We start from the raw sequence: 14,652 nt of genomic DNA, 5'->3' as shown, positions 1-14,652 counted from the left end.
GATAGGTAGTTTAAAAAATTTCCTAGGAAGCTATGAATGATTTCCAGGATTTCTAATTACCTGTCTCTGCCATAGAACCCTATGATTAAACAGTGGTTACATCGCTGAATCCTTAAACTTAGTTTTACCACAGTTCTTATTCTGTACCAACAAAGGTTGTTTTCCTGGGATAAGTGTTACATTTCACTATTTGAGTACCTTTTATTTGAAGAGCTGCAAATTCATTGCAAATATATTTAAACTACATCAATGTATGAAACATTCCTTATGCTTATGTCACTAAAAATACATCAAGGGAGAATGCTTGCCTTGATGGTAAAGACTAAAGTAGGCAGACATGGATTCTAGCATATGAATGTGGGCAAATTTTTTTAAAACAAATAATAGGAATAGGGATTTTGTGGGATTATTATGAGAATGAATGATTAATGTTTGTAAAGCCCAGAAAATGCTAGTTGTTTTCCGTATCCTTCCTTTCTTAAAATATTTTCTATAAAAACATTTTTTTAAACAAGGTGATACACAATTTGAAAAATCAGATAAAATAGAAGTTTTGTAATAGGTGGTAACCTCTCCTATCTGACTCATCTAATTGACTGATGCTTCTCTTGTCAACTTTCTCCCATCTGCCTTCCATCTTTTGGGGATTTGTTGAAAATTCTTACTCATTCCAAGTTCTTGGCTCCCTCTTCTTTTCTCTTCCCTGGTATGGTGGGGGTGGGGGTGGAAGGGCAGGTTTACAGCATTTAATTCCTTTGTCATCATTGTAATGATTCTCTTTGGGTGGATGTGGAAGGGAGAGGGAGGTATATGCTGACTTTTCCTTGACCTAGAAGCCCCTCATCCCAAATGTAATTCAGAAAATGATTGTTTTCCTTTATTTAAAAATATTGTTATTTGTTGGGTGCCTGGGTGGCTCAGATGGTTAAGCATCTGCCTTCGGCTCAGGTCATGATCCCAGGGTCCTGGGATTGAGCCCCACATCAGGCTCCCTGCTCAGCGTCCCTCTGCCTCTCCCCCTGCTTATGCTCTCTCTCTCACTCTCTGTATCTCTGTGTCTCATATGAATAAATAAAATCTTAAAAAAAAATATATATATATATATATATAATTATTTGTGTTCAGTGTTCAGTGCCAGGGAAATTGTGATGTTTCTGCCTCTCTGGAGGTTAGAGTCGGGGGGAATCTAGATAAACAATTCCATACAGTTCAGTGAGAGGGGTCTTAGAGGGTGCCACTAGGATTAAGTGTTTTCGTGGTTACCGAAGTGGAAATAGAATTAAAACTCCTAAATTTATTACTGTGAGTACTCAAAATTCCTTTTCTTTGGCTTTCTCACTATGTAAACTTTCCTCTTGCCCGTGAAAAACATGTGACACAGCTTTCTTAGTTGCTATACCTTCAGAAAAATGGGAGCTTGGTTCTGTGGTTTGACTTCTTTGCTTACTTGAGCTCCGGTCATGTTTTGGCCTCCCAGAGCTGTGTTACTAGCTGGACCAGTTTCCTCATATGTTTCTGACTCTTGTTTCCCAGAGCTTATAAAGTTTTGGGGCCCATTTCATACTGAAGTGTATAATTTATTGTTTCGTTCTGGCTTTTGTTTTGCTTCACCTCTTTAGGTCATTTGGCCTTGAACCCTCCACTGTCATAATTTTTAACACTGACCTAATCAGTTGGGAGAATTTCAGATCCAAGACTTGTGCTAAGAATCTGAATACAGCCAGGAGGTTCAGGGAGCAGGTGAGGCTAAGCAGCTACCCAGTCTTTTTACCAGCAATTTCTTTGTGGTGATTAAGCAGTAGGTCAGCTGAGGATTTTCACTTCCTCTCTCATGAGCCTTATACAAACCACTATCTCTGGAACTGTTCAGGAATGATGGGATCCCTCTGGTGATGCTCTCTTCTCGGATGATACCACTTCCAGAGCAATACTGCTTTCCCAAAAGTGTTCTTTCCTGCTAATCTCACTGTAGCAAAACAAGCCTCATCAATGGGCAATCACTAGCAATAGCTGCCCTATACGATATTGAGCAAGTCTTAGTTGTTAGAGCTATAATTGTGACTGTTTCAAGGTAGTTTTTCCTTCAAAGTTTGTGCTCTTAAGGTCAGCTGGAAAATTTCAGTCTAACAAACATCGGTAGGTGATTGCAAATAATCCTTACATCACAGTCACAAAGACTCTGGGATGGAACATTTGATATAATCTGAGAATTATATCCACTTAATCTTAAAAGAAAATGTCTACCCTGAATGGTGAGGCAACACAGGATAGTTGGAATAGTAAGGCTGTGGCATCAGACTGACGGGGGTTGAAAACTTACTGTTTCAGTTGTAAGCTCTGTGACCTTGGCAAGTTCATTAACCTCTTTGAATCTCTTTTTTACTCAGTTGTAATTTGCAAATAATATTTGTTTCTTAGGGTTGTTGTGAGGATAAATGAAACAATTGTAAGTGGAATACATGACACATGGTGGATGAGCAGTGGATATTTATAAAACAACTTTATGGGCGCCTGGGTGGCTCAGTCGTTAAGCATCTGCCTTTGGCTCAGGTCATGATCCCAGGGTCCTGGGATCGAGCCCCACATCGGGCTCCCTGCTCCGAGGGAAGCCTGCTTCTCCCTCTCCCACTCCCCCTGCTTGTATTCCCTCTCTCACTGTGTCTCTCTCAAGTAAATAAATCTTTTTTTAAAAAATTTATATATCTTTAAAAAAAAATATCTCTAAGGTATATTCCAGCTTTAATAATTCTTAATTCTCTGGTTTTCTTTGTATAAAATTAAGAAAATGTGTATTTTTTTTTAAAGATTTAGCTACCTGTAGAGACAGAGTAAGCAGGGGAAGGGGCAGAGGGAGAGAACCTTCCAGCAGACTCCCTTTGAGCACAGAGCCCAGCATGGGGCTCGATCCCACAACCCATGAGATCATGGCCTGAGCTGAAACCAAGAGTTGAATGCTCAACCAACTGAGCCACCCAGGCGCCCCAAGAAAATATGTATTTTAAAGATATATAACTGCTTGTCATGGATTACTGCTTGCAAAATGTCCTTTGTTGGACATGGAAGTTTAAAAAGCCACTGGGGAAGGTGTTGTACCAGATAGTGCCACAGTTCTCTTATCTAAGCTTGTTTCATTATTTCAGTCATACCAGACTCTCCTGGGGATTATGAAGCTGAGTCACCATCCCCACCTCCTCCTCCTTCTCCACCTCCGGAACCACTGCCGAATACTGAACCAGAGCCTCCTTCTGTCAAGGTAAACCTTTACTGGGATGGTTGCCTTTCCATCTGTCCTTTATCTCCCAAGGACCTGAAACTCCTGTGTTGAATCAGTCGCTGCTATATAGTTCACCGATACCAGTAGATGACTTTTGTCTCGTTTTGCTCTCCTGTAGGTACTATAGACTGGGCATTGCCTCTTCTCATCTGAAGCGAGGGTTCGGCTGTAGGGGCAGAGTATTAGGAAGGTTGCAGAGGTGAGGCCTGGGAGCGGTTTTGTTTTTCATGACCTCCAGCATCAGGGCTGCTGTGCTACCCAACTCCTGTTGGAATTGTACAAAAATTAGGTGTTGCCTGCATCAGAGCAAAGCGTGGGGAAAATAGAGTAGAACAAACAATTATGCAGATTTGTTACTCTTCAGAAACTCTTCTGGAAAAGGGCAAGGTGAGAAAAGCTGGCAACAGATAGGGAAATATAGTCTTGAATGATCTTCATCTGTACCTTGTCTGTATCTATTAGTGTAGATAAAGAAGAGTTGAGGAGAAGGGTGCTAACAAGTTTTTCTTTTCCCTTTGTGACTTTAGTTTTCCTTAATTCATTGTATTAAACTGTAATTTAAATTTTTGCAGTAATTTCTTCGTTAGCTGAGGAGAAAATGGATGAAAGACCAGTGGAGATAAAAGGACGTTGGTATTAGCAATAGTGTGTGAGACTAAATTATATGGAGGCAATGTTGCAGTGTCAAGTCTAAAAAAAACAAGTATCAGGGCACCTGGATGTCTCAGTTGGTTGAGTGTCTGCCTTCGGCTCAGGTCATGATCCCAGGGTCCTGGGATCAAGCCGCACAGCAGGCTCCCTGCTCAGCAGGAAGTCTGCTTCTCCCTCTCCTTCTGCCCCTCCCTCCCTCCTTCTTGTGCTCTCTCTCTCTCTCTCAAATAAATAAAACCTTTAAAAAAATAAAATAGCAAGTGTCTACAGCAAGTGGGGATGCCATGGAAACTTCTCATCTGGTTTAGGGGTGTTCCCTTTGTGCTCCCATAATGTCTGCCACAGCCCCTCCATTAAAGGCCTCACTACAGTGGATTGCAGGGGTCTGTTTTCCTTGTCTCCCTCCCTGACTAAGGTCCTTGTCCTATTTTTAACCATGGTGCCTGTGCTACTCAACAAAAGTTTGCTGACTGAATGAACACAGTTCTTTGCTGAACGTGCTACTTTTTATCTCCTAAATAGCTTGCATATACAAGAACGTAACTTGTCTGTGTGGTAGGACTGATCCCTAAAAGGAAATGGGTAGAGTTCCTCATTCAACTTTTTATCATCATGGAATATTGGAGGATGATTGTTGTAGATTAAAAAGCTTTTGTTATTTTTCTCTGTACATACATTGGTCAACCGAATCTTGTGACCTCTGATCTTCCTGTGATCTTTTAGAGCTCAAGTGGAGAAAAAAGAAAACGAAAGCGGGTGCTTAAATCGAAAACCTTTGTGGATGAGGAAGGCTGCATAGGTAAGAAGAGTTTTTGGCTCCAAATCTAGAGAGAGTTATTACCGTAGAGAGGCCGTGGTCTCTTACAGAGTGTGCACAGGACACCCTGCAGTGAGGCCGGGCTGCTTGTCCGGGGCGCACACTCTGAGCAGCAGAGTGCAGAGAACACTACAACCAAAGTCAGAACATGGGTGCTGTGTTTGGGTCATATGCTATAGAAATGCGCTTTGAGATCTTGGATGAAAGTCACATCACCTCTGGTGGGGAGTTTCTTGATCTATGGAATGGATGTAAAATACCCATTTTTGCCTCTATGTGGAGTAGTTAAGATGCAGGTGAGGTAACATTTAAAAACACTTTCGGGGCACCTAGGTGGCTTAATTGGTTGAGCGTCTGACTCTTGATTTTGGCTCTGGTCATGATCTCAGGGTCATAAGATCGAGCCCGGTGTCAGGTTCCCTGTTTAGTAGGGAGTCTGCTTGAGATTCTTTCCTTCTGCCCCTCCCCCTGCTTGCACTTTCTCACTATCCATGTCTCTCTCTCTCTCTCAAATCTTTAAAAAAAAAAACACACTTTCAAGATGGAAACCATGATACCAACTTAAAATGTTGTTACAGACGTTGAGAAACTTATTTTTTTACAATGGTTGTTTTATATATTTGAATAGTAGAAAAGAAGCCCCCACAGATGATCAGACTCTGAAGAGAGTGTCAAGAACCTTCTTGGTATTTTGTCCCATTTGTTCTACAGAGGGGTTTGACTCTTCCAAATCACTTCCTTTATGTTGCCTGTTTGTAAGTCATGTTAGGTAAAAGCATGTGCTTTCTATGGTGACCTAGAGGGGAATTAGAATTTAGGTTTTGAGTTATAGGTTGATTCTTCAGCCATTGTTGAGGCTTGCCCTTCCCTTCTGCAGTTAACCCACACTTCTGTGGGACTTTCACACTTACAGCCCGATAGGATGTTCCAGTCCTGGTACTGTCCTTTTGTGTTTAGAAAAGAGTTCTGAGCTTAGGTTTGTAAACCCCTTGTTAGTTGGATAGCCCATAATTGTAGTTTCTCCCTTCCTGCGGCACTTGCTCTCCTAAAGAAGTATTTTTGCTTTCTTGATTTTCCTTTTCTGGTTCAAACTTTCGTCTTAAAAAAATTGATCAACTCTGAAGAATCCACTTTTCCTAGGATATGTGGTTGTTAGAGCTAGTGTGAACTTCATCTCATTGTTCCCTACCTCCCACTCCTCTGAAAACACCTGTGCCATTTTAATTGTAGCATATGATTGGGGAATAAAATTCCTTACATGTGGAAATTTGTCTTTTCAGTGCCAAAATTTTTTGTGAGCTTATGAATTCCAGACTTTGAGTAGGGTTGGTTTTTTATTTTTTGTTTTGTTTGCTTTCAGTCTTTTAAGAGTGTATTTTTTAAGCCTTTTGGTTTGACTGTTGATGATATATATATTTACTATTGAAGTTCTTATTTTTTTTTCTTTTAAATTTAAGAGGACAAAAGCATCACTGCCAGTTTTTTCCTCCTTCTACCCCAAAAGAAAAATGTCAGATATATCATTGTGAGCATTCACTGGGAGTTTGTGGCTAATTACCTATTGCTTTGTTCAAAACACAGCACTCAAGTTTGGGCCAGGTATAGGATGTGGGTTTTTTGCACTCCTGTCTCCAGACAGGACTATTAAGAGCCTTGGATGCAACAATGAAAACTGTGCTCTCATAGCACCTTTTTTTTTTTTTTAAGGTTTTTAGTCCAAGCTCAACCTAATGAATCCTGGCTCCTGTTACCAACAAAGGAGTTGTGCTTTTTCCTCTCTCTGTTCAGACTATTCCAAGTGTACTAGCACAGGGGGCTTACCCTGTCCTCTGCTGGATCAGAGTTGGTATGGGGTTTTTAAAAACTGGTCTTTCCCTTTCTGTGAGTTTGCTGCAGGGACTGGGGACTTGAGCCCCTGAGATAAGTTTGGGGTAGACTTCTAGACATGGTGCATTTCTAAGAGCAAAACATTGTTTGAGTAGAGAATAATTCTGTGTTACCCATGTAAACTGGGATCTTTTTTATGGCAGGTCAGAACAGTTGCATGTTACTCAGTTAAAATAAAGGTTCTGTGTCTTTTAAGTTGAAATCTCCTTTGTCCTGTAGTTTGAAGTAATACAGCTTTGAATATAGAAATCCTTCTTTTAGCTCTTGAGGTGTACCAAGTGTGCTGCTTAAGAAATTTTGTTGGTGTTGCCCTGACTGGTTTTTAACTCCCCCAAGCAGTGCATTGCACAGAATTGGCAATGAGACAACCAGTGGTTTCAGTAATAAGTAATGAAATAATGAGCTAATTGATGTTGGAGTTCAATATTATAGACCTGCTGCCATTTGAATACAAAATATACCTTATGAAGGAGCAAGTCTTATACCACCAACTAGTAGTAAGTTGTTTCTTTTTTATATCGACATGGGACTCTTCAGACTTTCCTAATTTGAGATTTTGAGTAAATAGCAGCTCATAAGCTTGTTCCAATAATCCAGTTACATAATGCTTTTCCATTTGCCTATGAGATGGTGGTGGTATTCAAGGATCATAATTGCTGAACTAATAGGTATGCCATGGGAATTCCCTAAGTATCTTAGAGCAACATTTCTCAAACTTGGCTGAGTATATGCATTACTTGAGGATCTTGCTAAAGATCAGTAGGCCCTCGGGCAGGACCTGAAATTCTGCATTTCTAGTAAACTCATGGGAGATTCTAATGTCACTGGTCTGTGGAAGACAATTGAGTAATAAGGCCTTTGAGAACACTTAATATATATATTTAAAGCTTATCAGTGTTTTTAGCCTCTAAGTTGACAGGAATCAGCAAAGTGAATTCTAGGCTCATGAAAGTAATGACAAATCCTAGGAACTCTTTAGGAGGGAACCATTAATTATGCAACCTTAATGGGATTAGATGGATATGGAGAAGGGATGCTCCACTGGCAACAGCCAGTTGACCTCCAACATGGCTTTCCCATTGTGAGGGGCGGGGAATAGCATGGAGGGTTACTTGCCTAAGATTACTAGGTGCATCCGTACCTTCCGTGAGGCGGTGTTATCCCCATTTTACAGGGGAGGAAAGAACAGTGATTGTCAAAGTGTGGTCCCCAGATCAGCAGACCAGCATTCCCTGGGAACATGTTAGAAAAGCAGATTCTCAGGTCTATCCCTGACCTACTGAATCTGAAACTCTGGAAATAGAACCCAGCAATCTATTTTAACAAGCCCTGCAGATGATCCTGATACACATCAAAAGTTTGAGAAATATAAGTGGCAGAATAGATGTTAGAATGCAGATATGTTTGATTCCAAAGCCACTGCCTCTAGAACAGTTTGACTAATATATTTTATTAGAAAGAACAATCAGTAGTTAAGTGCTTAAAACTATTATTGTTCTTTAATGGGAAGAATACCTTTCACTTCAATCGCTTGAGCATTTATTATGCATACTAGGTTACTGTGTTCAGCAAAGAGGAGATGTTTTCCTTTACTGTTTCTCTTCATCCTCCTGCTGCAACCAGGAAGGCTGAGAAAGAATTTAGATGTTAGTACAGCTGCTGCAGCTCTCTCAAGTCACAGGAAGGTGGCATTATACTGTTTCTCGTGTTTGGTTTGTGCACTGCAGTCATACTGAAGAGACCCTCATCAGTTCTGTGACATCATTGTCCGAAGTTAGTGCCTGTGCCCTTTTCAGTGTCTTTGTACTAACTGCTCACTTATCAAAGTTTCCATTAGGAAGGGATCAGTGGATATTATTGGTATAAGAAAAGGCAAACTATGCCTTTGGCTGATAGGGAGTTCAGAGAATTGGTAACTTTGTTTCTCATTTTACCACTGTCCTTACTTAAAACTATCTAGTTTGTCATATGATTGAATTCGCTTGAGGCAGTTATCTTCATGATGTAGACCACTACTAAGTCTTCGGTCATTCAGAACTAAGAACTGAACAATTGAGTAATCTACAATTCTTTGTACTTTGGATGTGCAGAGTGGATGATATCAGGATAGAGCTAGCCAAGAGGGTCCGTAACTATGAGCCTGGTTGGACAGGATGGGGACTGGCAAATAGAGAAGAGATTAGGGCCAGGGAAACCAACAGTGGAAATAGGTAGGCACTGTTGGTCAGGGAAGTGAAACTGAAGAAGTTAGTCAAAGCATGGAGGTAGAAGTAGGTGTTTGAGATATAGACAGTTCCCCTGCAGAGTTCTGGAAGTTAGCTAGCATAGACCAGGACCCAAATGCAGAATTTGGGTAATCAAATGATAAGGGCCCATTGAAAGGCGGGGGACATAGCATGAGACAGTAAGGTCGAATGTTGTTTCTGAACCCCAACTAGAAATTGTGTGAGCTCAGGTTACATACTTCCTACCTGTGGCCAGATGTGATCTTCCAATGGGAGAAAGCTTCAGGACTAGGTGAGCACACCTGCCTTTATCAGAGGATCTAAGGGAATCAGAGTGAACAAGACATCTCATTCTCTTAAAGTAGTATCCTAAATGACTCGACCCATTCCTATCCCATTTTTTCCTTATTCTGCCAGTGACTGAAAAAGTCTACGAGAGTGAATCCTGCACAGATAGTGAAGAGGAGCTTAAGATGAAGACCTCCTCTGTACACAGATCCTCTACTATGACTGTGAAAAAAGAACCCAAAGAAGAACGGAAGGGCCCAAAGAAAGGGACTGCTGCTCTGGGCAAAGCCAACAGACAAGTGTCCATTACTGGCTTCTTCCAGAGGAAGTGAACTGCCGACTCTGTTAAGTCAGAGACATGGAGTGGTCAAAGGAGAAGACCAAGACAGACACACTCTCGCTTACTGTGTAAGTTCATCTTGTGCTGCACCTTGCCTCTATCAAAAGACTTCTTCCATCCTGTGAGGTTTATACTGTTTCTGGTTTTTAACCAAAGGGAAAGCACCTGGAAGCAAGAGGCAAAAGAATATTTAAGAAGCCGTTGTGTTCTAAGGACATTTTTTTAAGCACAATCTTTGGCCTGTTCTGGAGAAGAATTCACTCCAAAAATAAATTGGAACAGGTTTCAGAATTATCACTGAAGCCATTTAGTTGCTAATTCACTGGGCCTTACCCATTCTGTGCCCTGAGCACTTACGGCTGGGGAAGTATTCTTCCTTGTTCCTTTGCATTCTCTGGACTTGTGTGGGTCTTCATTTATCCCTGATTTTTACTGGACATGTTTACCACTCCCCCTATAATCCCTTCCCCACTACCATACTTCTGTATGAAGCCATTTTCTGTAAGTCTTTTAAATCTTGGTTGGACTAAAGGCTGAAACAAAAATCTCCCTGTAATCCTCTAATCCTCTCTTCCTCCGTTATAAAGTACACTGACTCCTGGCTACGGACCAGCACATTGCTTGTGTTCTCCCCCTTTCACAAAAGCTCTCTGGACCTTCATTTGCAATTAGTAGGTAGGGAAAAGCCTCAGGCAGAGCACAAATAGAAATGTAATGGTGTATTCAACTCCATCAGAAATTACTTAGTGTCAGCTTTGATGACGGTAGAGGCCTTGCCATGTTGCTGACACAGGGCATGCTTTACACTGCTCTTTGTGATTTTTGTCTCCTCCCCTCTCCCACTCTCAATATCTAGAGAGTGAAACCCAGGCAATGAAATGGAGGCTAAAAAGAGAAATCCCTTTCCACATGCAGAGTACAATAGTTAAGAAAAATTTCTCCTTCTCGAGGAACCTGAATGTTCAGAAACAGCAATTTTCCAGGAATGTAATGGGGGAGATAAAGCACACATTTTTATACAGAGGTTGTTCATTTGTATTTTTAACCCTCCCATTTGCCTAAAAATACGGGCTGCCACAAGAAAAGAGGGAGAGACAGAGTTGTTAATAGGACTAAACAGCAAGTAAAACATTTTCATTTGTTACTTATGGAAAATCATCTATTCCAGTGATAACTTTTAAGCAGTTTTCATTATGGCTGGATAGTGAGCTCAGTGGATTGAGGGGGTGTGGTGGTGAATCCTGCACAGTGAGTTCCGGGCGAAGGAACGCAGGCTCAGCTGCTGGCGTTACTCACGACTGACAGACGAGAGATGTCTAACTTAGCCTGCGTATGTCGTGATGCAGTCAGCCGTCCACTGTTTAAGATTAGGATTGCGACTGACCTTGTATTAACGTGAATGTCTTCAGCAGCCGTCACCCAGGGCTGTCTAGCCAGGCACCGTGTGGACTTGATTGAGACCAGAAGTTTGGGAGAGGAGTCCTGGCATTACGTCTAGGACTTGAGAAGGCAGAGGCTTTGTGTAGCAAGCAGAGTAAAGGCTGACATATTCCACAGCCCTTTCTTTTTAAAATGTAAAAGGATGGAAAGCCTTGACTTATCTTTACCAAAAAACCTCTGGAGAGTGATCTTTTTTAAATGGTTATTTTTGTCATTGCCTCTAGTCATTTTTCTACAAATAAGAATGGAAAATTAAAGAAAAAAAATCAGTCTATCCTTTTTTTTTTTTTAATTATGCTGGCAGCTCTAGTAAAACTGAATTTTGAATTAGAAAATTCTTGGTGGTGGTCGGAGTTCCACCTTTGAGAGGATGATGCAAATCCTGTGATCACTCTACCCATTTTGCTGCCTAAACTCTGAGCTGTCTCCCAGGCTTAGGAAGGAGTAAAGTGGTGGCCTTTTTTTTTCTTTTTATACAAAACTCTACCATGTTCTCCACAGGAGTTAAATAAATTCGAGAAGTTGTGTTAAAAGAGTGCTTCAAATGGAATGTCTGCTGAGGCTGTTACTTGACAGGACGGCAGGAGTGTGTGCAGTTATCTCAACTCTGAACAGGAACAAGGCTGGTTTTCAGTTTATATTGTTAAAACTGCACACCCGTAGTCTGAGATGAACAAGTTATTTGCTGCCTTCATCATTTTTTAAACCCCACGGGAAATCTTAGTTTCAGCCAACATCAATTTTTAGTTCGTTTAGGAGAAAATGTAGTCCTGATCTTGCACATTGTATTAGTTTGGCTTCATCACTTGCTAGCCACGTGACCTTGGGCACATTTCTAAGCCTCAGGTTCTTTGTCAAAATACAGCTAAAATGAGGTACGATGGATTGTCAAGACTGAAGAAATGTGTCTATATGTCTCAATTTGGTGTACAAGTAGTAGCACGTAGATGCTCTACAATTGGTGGCTTCCTTCCTGATGTGAGAAATGACGCAGTCAGCTACCAGCTTTCCGAAATGTTATCAAGGATAGGAGCCAGATGTTAGACGCTTTCAAAGTCATCATTCAGGCTATAAGTGTGATCAAACGGAGATGATAATCGTCCAATTTTATGAAACATTTTCGAGAATAGATACTTTTCTTTTGAAAGAAAGAATCCTTGGCTGTATTTACTGTTCATGAAAACGTGTATGTGTATCTACTATGCGTCAGGCCTCTCTGACCTGGGCACAAGAGGCTATGTATAGTAGAGTTCTATGCTTGTCTACAGGATCTAGTGGAAGAGACAAGCCAGTAAAATGAAATTATAACGTCCCATGGTGAATGCAGTGACAAATGAGCACAGGGTTCTCTGAGAGCCCAGGAGGCTGGACATTCTTTCTGGAAGAGAGAAAGCTAAGCACATATTTGAAGGATGAGTAGGATTTTACCAAGCAAAGAGGAATGGAGAAGATTTTCTAGGCAGAGGAGCATGGCTTTGGGGGGAAATGGTTGGTAGACTTTGGGAGTAGGGAGGAAATGTATTGAGAAATAAAGCTGGGGTCCTGCTAAGGAGTTTGGATTTATTTGAAGACTGTGAGGGCCAACTGAAGAATTTTAAGAAGAGGAATAACATTAGAAGTTGATTGTCATTTAAGAAGACAGCTGGCATTTTCTTTGATTTTTGTATGCCATGTAGAGAGTCTCTCTACCCACACACACACATTGTATCTTGGTTCTAGTACTACTAAAATTAAAGTTTTAATGGGATTAAAGAAAAATGTCAGTGTTAAAACGAGGCTGCTTAATTCTGGCAGTCAGTGTAGACATTTGCAGTATTTCCCTTGTCTTCCCCCATCAACACAGATTTCTCTAGCAGGAGTCATTTCAGTTTTTTAAAACTGATTTCAAAAACTGGGTCGTTCTCTGACACTCTCAAGAATGTGTGCTTCTCCTCAGCTCCCTGAAAAGAACTGAGGAGGGGAGGGGGGACGAGTGGAACAGTTCTATTTCTTTTCTATCTTTGTTTCTCTAAGAAGACATTAGTTATTTTACAGGAGAGAGCTGAAGAGAAGGGCCATAAAAGGAAACTAAATAGTTTCTCCAGGACAAGAGTAGAATGAGTGCATAATAACGTATTTGCCAGAAACGTACTCTGTGTCAAGGCTCGTTTTGGTAAACTTGTCTCCTTTCATTGGTTCCGGGATCTCAGTGTGCTGTAATGCAGCTTTTTACCACCATGAAACATTCTGGGGCTGCCTCGTTTTGTTGTGAGAAGGCAGTATTGCTTTCTGAGTTATTGCCCTGGCGGCTCTGTAAATTAGCCCATGCTGTCACCATGCCCTCTCTGAAGGGCACATTGTACCCAAATGACTGCATTTAGGATTGACTCTTGCCACTCCCTGCTGCATGACACTTCTCACCACTTGTATCTGTGTCCAGTTTTTTTGTGTGTGTTCTTAAGTGTGGGCCACCCACAGACTGCCACCCAGGCTCTTTAGCCAGAGAAACTTGGTAAGGCTTCAGATCCAAACCCACCTTAATTCTAGAATTGCCCTTTTCATTTCAAACTCTAAATATTGTCTGGCTCCCCCACACCATTCCTTCTCTTTTTCTCATTTGCTCTTGCCAGACTTCTTGTTTCTTGAGGCTTCACTTTGGCTTATCCCCCTCTTTTTTTTTTTTTTTTTTTTTAAATACTCAAAAGTTCCTCATAGCTAGTCCTTCTTTGACTTCTTTCTTTTGGTCTTTCAGGCTTTCTTCAGGTTCTTTCACATCTTTTACTGGACTGCTCTTAAAGAATGGAAAAACCATGTTGTTTAATAGCTGCTTTGGATCATTCAAATCCAAAGTGTCAAGCAGTTGTTGAATGCTCGTTATGTTTACTTCTGGATAAGATACTTTAGAGATTGCAAGAGCTCAGAGGTTACCGTTTTGGAATGGCAGGACATGCACACTAAATAGCATTATGTAGCAGTGGAGAGGACGATTAGAGGAGTGGTAGACAAGGGACTTAATAATTCAGAAAAGAACCAGGGTAATCATAATGGGCAACATTTCATAGTCCCTTGTAAGAACAACAGAGGATTTAACTCAAGACACAGGCTGAGGAAGGTTCACCATTTTAGTGGATTTTATTTAGCTGTTTGAATGCCACTCATCATTTACACAGTCATGGTATAAGTTACCCATAATTAAATGAACCTTTAGTGGAGTTATTTCTGTCCTATCTTAAGAATGAGAATTTTTTTAAAGATTTTATTTATTTATTTGACAGAGAGAGCGAGAGAGAGAAGGAGCAGGGGTAGGGGGAGAGGGAGAGAGAGAAGCAGACTACCCGCCGAGCAGGGAGCCCAACATGGGGCTCAGTCCTGGTACTCCAGGATCATGACCTGAGCTGAAGGCAGATGCCTAACTGAATGAGCCACCCAGGCGCCCCAAGAATGAGAATATTGACAAGAAAGAAGCAGGTACCAAGGATTATTCCCAAAGGCAGTTTATGGGATATATATTGGATTAGCATTAATTCAACTCAGTTTTATGCATGCTCAGTTTTGGCATACTGGGGAAGCAGGGTGCTTTGATGGAAACCGCACAGGTTGGGAGGCACAGGGCTCTGGATTCAGACTCTAAGGCACTGACTTTAGGTAAGGTACTCATCCTCCAAGAACTTGTTTCCTCATCTTTATTTTTTTTTTTTAATATTTTACTTACTTAATTATTTAGAGTGAGCACATGAGTGGGGGCAGGGGT

General features: G+C 41.1%; 1 protein-coding gene across 3 annotated transcripts in view; it reads left to right on the top strand.

Moving 5' to 3' along the window:
* The window catches only part of POLD3 (DNA polymerase delta 3, accessory subunit), a 64,914-nt gene extending 52,116 nt beyond the window's left edge, over positions 1 to 12,798 (top strand). For 2 of the 3 annotated variants that reach the window (XM_027581167.2, XM_027581168.2), the window contains exons 10-12: positions 3,141 to 3,253; positions 4,649 to 4,724; positions 9,272 to 12,797. In XM_027581167.2, coding sequence (XP_027436968.1) covers positions 3,141 to 3,253; positions 4,649 to 4,724; positions 9,272 to 9,474 — 392 coding nt within the window. In that variant the 3' untranslated portion in view covers positions 9,475 to 12,797. Of the gene's footprint in view, positions 1 to 3,140; positions 3,254 to 4,648; positions 4,725 to 9,271 lie in introns of all 3 variants that reach the window. The other variant, XM_027581169.2, reaches the window with a different exon arrangement.
* The last annotated feature ends 1,854 nt before the right edge of the window (positions 12,799 to 14,652 follow it).

Source organism: Zalophus californianus, chromosome 11 (genome assembly GCF_009762305.2).
Source record: "Zalophus californianus isolate mZalCal1 chromosome 11, mZalCal1.pri.v2, whole genome shotgun sequence".
NCBI classification, from domain to species: Eukaryota; Metazoa; Chordata; class Mammalia; order Carnivora; family Otariidae; genus Zalophus; species Zalophus californianus.
This window is presented reverse-complemented; position numbering and strand designations above follow the sequence as displayed.